This window comes from Mesitornis unicolor, unplaced genomic scaffold (assembly GCF_000695765.1).
Source record: "Mesitornis unicolor isolate BGI_N332 unplaced genomic scaffold, ASM69576v1 Scaffold35280, whole genome shotgun sequence".
NCBI lineage: Eukaryota > Metazoa > Chordata > Aves > Mesitornithiformes > Mesitornithidae > Mesitornis > Mesitornis unicolor.
The window spans coordinates 1-5,000 of NW_010159540.1; the positions used below are offsets into that span (position 1 = coordinate 1).

Below are 5,000 nucleotides of genomic sequence, written 5' to 3' on the forward strand. Positions count from 1 at the left end.
AACGTTCTGTGATTCTGTGATTCTGTGTGTCCTGGGGATGCCACCTGACTCATCTCCTCCGCCCTGCCCCTAGCATGCGTATGCCAGAAGTTTGTCACCTGGTAATGTCCTTTTGAAGCAAACTAGGTAGGAGTCAGAAAATTATTTTAAAGAAATCAAATTGATGGTATAGGCAACTACAGTCATTACTTTTCTCGTTTTTATCCCTGCCAGCAATCAGTAATTAATTAAAAACTGTACCTCGGTTGTCCCTGAAGAGGGAGGAAGCTTTTTCGGTAGCTGCTGCTGCCCCTCCTCCTCCTCTTCCTCCAGTATGCCTTCGCTGTTGTCACTCTGAGTAGCTTCATCACAGCTAATACTCCTCTGAACTCCTCGTCTGTCATCAAACTCAGCAGCACTGTTCTCACTGGTATCGCTACAAACACTGTTCTCTCTGCTTCGAGACTTCAAAATTGATTTACGAGGGACATATTCTCCATTCACAACATCAACAAAGACTCTATAAAGGAAAATGTTAGCTTTAATAAACCATTTCAGGATTAGATGACAAATTTACAGTGATCTTGCTTTGTCTTTTGTACAAATTAATTATGATGTGCTTTTCTAACTTTTTCACTGCAGAATTATGATACTGTACCTTTAGAGGCATTTTATTTACCCATGTACAAGAATCAGTTCTGCAGAGCAAACATTGTTATGCCCTTTATTCAAGCATTAAGTTGGTACACTTCTTCAATAGAAAATGTATAGTTCTTTGAAAAGTATTAGAAAACAGAATAGCGTGAGTTACAAAAAGTTAGAAAAAAGGTAAACTAAATGATTATCAGTGTTGTTTCTGTCAGAAAACAGAGGGTCACGATGACTCAAGGTTTTCTAGAATGAAGTCCTTGTCAAATGTAGAATATAAAAACAAATACTTGAAACATTCATTGCATATGGAAAGGATGAAGCTTTTTCCTGACAAGTGCCATAATTTTCTGCTTTCAGTTCAAAAAAAAAAATAAAAATCAGCTTTTAAGATTGTATCAACACAAAGACACTTTTCAGGTATTAACAGACTGGAAACCAATAAAGAGGCCGCTTCCTACATTTTGTACTCCATCTCCATGACTTAAAGTCAAGGTGGGGGGGTGGAGGAGAAGGAGAGGCATTGGAAGACAGCACCAATTTTATCAAACTCATAAAGGAGGAGTCCGATGACTGAATAAGTATTAAGGGTGTTACTTAACAGCTTTATTCATCAAGCACTCATGGGGACACTTGCATATCTCTACAGAAGATACACTGTCATTTTCTCTACACTTTCATTTCTAAGTAGTGAATTCAGTTCCAGCTCGCTCTTTCAGGAGATAGCAGGCTCAGTTTCATACTATAGGTGAACAGAAATTAAAAGAGAAGACCTGCTAAGGGGAAAGCTCACGTGCCAACGCTATAAATTACACACCGGTAAATGTCTGCTGGGGTTTTGATGTTAGGCAGTTCTGGAGTTGCATGGCCATTGCCATTGCTGTTCTTCCTTTTACGCTTGGCCTCTTCTTTCTTTTCACTGAATTTCAAAGTAGTATTTTTTCCTGTGTTTATTCTTACCTGAAAATTGAACACAAATGAGGTCTAGACCATAAAATCAACAATCACCAGGCTGCAGATCAACTGATTTCTGACATTCTCCTATCCAAGCAGTTGGGGACTACAAAGCATAGATAAGTTAAACAGATGTATGAACAGTAACATTCATAGTGTGAACTGTTTATTCTTTACCATTTGCATTAGGATGGGGTATTTCTTTGCACTAATGTGCTTATTCAAACTCTGCTCAACAGCTGAGCTGTTCAACAGTTAATTTCAAGTAATTTTAAAAACTTCCAGACAGGATATGACCTTTTACAGCCAGAAGCCAGAACAGCAAGGTATGTATCTGAATATCATTTTTTTTAATACCATATTTGAAACAGTGGGTTTCAAGCATTTGAAAAAAATCCAAATAAACTTCACGTACAGTTAGCATTCTACAGTATCTACATTATCTAAATTTTTCTATATTAGATATGGTATATGTGCTTTATGCAATCTCTTGAAAGATAAAAATAATGAAGTACAAACCCTTTTAGGTTCAACAGTGTGAGAGAAAAAAATAGTTGGAACAGAGCTATCTCCAACATCTGTGTCATCTTCATCATCACTGTGATAATAAGTAGAGCCATTAACTTGGCCACCAAACAAGTCTGAATGTGTTACTTCTTTATGGAAGCTGCCCTGAGTAATACAGTCTTCTGCTCTGTATGTCCCATTCAGATCTGTCCTCTTGTCTTCTTTCTCCTCTTCAGAGGAGGCTGTATCTTCTCCATTTGCCTCAACTGTATCAGGCGTCCTATGAAATGAAAAATGTAAGTGAACTGAGGCAATTTATACTCTTGAGAGACATAGCCATACAAAGTAATGAACAAGCCTGTACATAATTTTCTTTACCCAGGTACTGCATTTTTAGCCAGATTGTGGAACCCTTTTTATACTCTATGACTATGTCCTTTCCATGTCAACTGGAAATGCCAAAACTGACATTTTGGCCAATGACATATGTATTGCTTTAGGATCAGAATAAATCCAAGGATGTTATTAAACACTAAATGTGTAACTCCTACACTGTAAACAATGGATCTTCCTAGCCTGTGGGAAATGGATTTTACTTCCCCCTTTTCTATCATCTCAAACTACTAAATACTGCAATGCTGGACTGCTGTGGTTGCACAGAGGCAGATTTTAGCACCTCTGACCTTGCAGTGCATGCATTGTTCATGTTCCACCCTTCTTCCACCTATTATAATTTTAACTGCTTCAGTCTAGTCAGCTGTTTGGACTTATAGTGAGATCCTTCATGGACAAACAGAATCACACACCTGTAGCTTTCTGAACTACAAACCTGACTGTGCTACAGCAGTACTGTACCTGTCAAGTTCACCAAGTATCTCTTCTTGTCTCTCCAGCTCTTCTAAGCGGGCCCACAGTTCATCCTCTGACTGAAAACGGCCCATTGATTTTGTATCATTTCCGTTTGCTGCAAAATCTACCTCAAAAACATTTGATACTTTTGGCTTGGAATGAGGTTTGTGAGCAGTTCGGTATTTTCCTGTGTAACAAAAAATAAGATGCAATTACTAAAGCAATTGAAAAAAAAACCAACAAAAAACAATGGGGAAAAAAAACCACACAGGAATTAAGGAATATGGGCAGAACATTTTCCATTTCAAATTATTGTTTAACTGTTTAAGTGAAACTGCCAATGAACCAGAGCACCAGCACAGGATAATAGTCTCCGGATGTTACAGAAATACTGAGGCAAAGCAGAGATGTTTATTTACAAAGCAGGAGATACTGAGCCTGTGACAGTTTTATTACAGTGTGGGGTTTTTTACCTCTTGCTCCAAACAGCAGACTTTGATTTGTTCTGACAGACACCAACATGTGAATGTGACATTTGCTCATCATCCCATTAATAGCACATTTTATTAACTGGGAAAGCAAACCTAGTTTGTACTTTAGCTCATTTTGAACAAAGTCACCTATATTTAAAGAGCAGAGTCTTTTTGTTTTGGGTTGTATTTTTTTACAGTTACAATGAAGATCATTCAAAATGAGCTCCAGAGTCATCTGGAAAATCTGACCAAAATCCAGTCATTATGAATCACTTATTTTGATGAAAAAGACACACTCTGAAAAGCATACAAAAACCTACCTTCCAAAAATAATAAATATATTTAAAGCTTCAGAGGTGACCTGAGATATACACTTATGAGTAAACAGTAGTCACCGACAAGTTCTTGCTGGCATTTAAAAGCTTTGCTACACAGTAAAATAGTGCATTCACTGAGGATGGGGAATACTTTTTTACTCTTTGAGTGCTGTCTAGCACATAGGAAACAAAACTAATGCTTTAGCCCTGTCTGTGTGAAGGGCAGGACTGCTGCTTTAATCCCCCTTCTCCTCGAGACTAGAGCTCCTGGGGGCACCGCCTGTTTCCGCATGGTCCTAGACAAGTTCCCAAGGGAAGTTCCCTGCTCTCTGCCCATCAGCACGCCCACACAGCACCTGCACCTCTTTACAGGAGTGAGGACCCCTCCCCTTCCATCACTGCCACAAATACTCCCAACATTTTGTCTGTACAGTGGGACTCCAGTATCTCTACAGGTCTTCGTGAAACTCTGCTTTGCACATCGAATCAACAGTAATATAATGCCTTTGTTATTCAGCATCCCTCAAGCTTTAAAATCACTATTAACCAATTGTGTGGCCATTTAAAAAAAAAGATTAAGAACTCATGGCTTAAAGATATCCCTATTCAAATATGTCATCTTATACTTTAATCCCGAGTTAAATACAAATTCAATAGCAACATTAAAAAGCAAACAGGTGACTGTAAGTGATGCTGGAATGTGCGTCCCCTACTCTTCCACAGGATAGCATTTTTCATCATCTCATTAAGAAAAGGCTGAAATGTATTTTACTGAGATTTGAATATAAATTGAGGTAAGCCAAGCAATCAGAGTAGCTTGCAAGAATTTCATTTCGTATAATTACAAAATTAATAAATAAAATTTGGAAGGATTAGTTAACAATCTATTTCAATTTGATTTACAGATTGTGCCCTCATGATTTCTTTCTGTTACCCTTCCGTCTTAACCACTGACTTGACTACCAAGGTAGCACATGGCTTCCTGACCAGCACTTCAACATTAGGAGGTTTTTCCTCCTAATTCTAACAAAACTTCTGTCAGTTAGGAAACCAGGTCAGATCTCAAAGGCAACACAGGATAACCACTTGCTGCTCCAATATCCACTGTGCTCACTCACTGTTACTACAAAGCACCACCACTCACTTCATACACTAACCAAAAAAAGTGAAGTATTAAAATCCGGAAAAAAGGAGAGTCAGCAATAAATTAATGAGATCCTCAGGATACTTGTTTTTGTCTTTCTCAGAGATACAGCCCACTTCCATGTGAACA

At 38.2% G+C, this 5,000-nt stretch overlaps 1 protein-coding gene across 1 annotated transcript in view; it reads right to left on the minus strand.

Annotated features, from left to right (window-relative positions):
- Positions 1-240: 240 nt before the first annotated feature.
- The window catches only part of URI1 (URI1, prefoldin-like chaperone), a gene marked incomplete at both ends in the record, with an annotated part of 26,330 nt that continues 21,570 nt past the window's right edge, over positions 241-5,000 (minus strand). Inside the window, 4 exons of the mRNA XM_010187010.1 lie at positions 241-499; positions 1,445-1,587; positions 2,101-2,368; positions 2,944-3,124. Coding sequence (XP_010185312.1) covers positions 241-499; positions 1,445-1,587; positions 2,101-2,368; positions 2,944-3,124 — 851 coding nt within the window. The remainder of the gene's footprint in view (positions 500-1,444; positions 1,588-2,100; positions 2,369-2,943; positions 3,125-5,000) is intronic.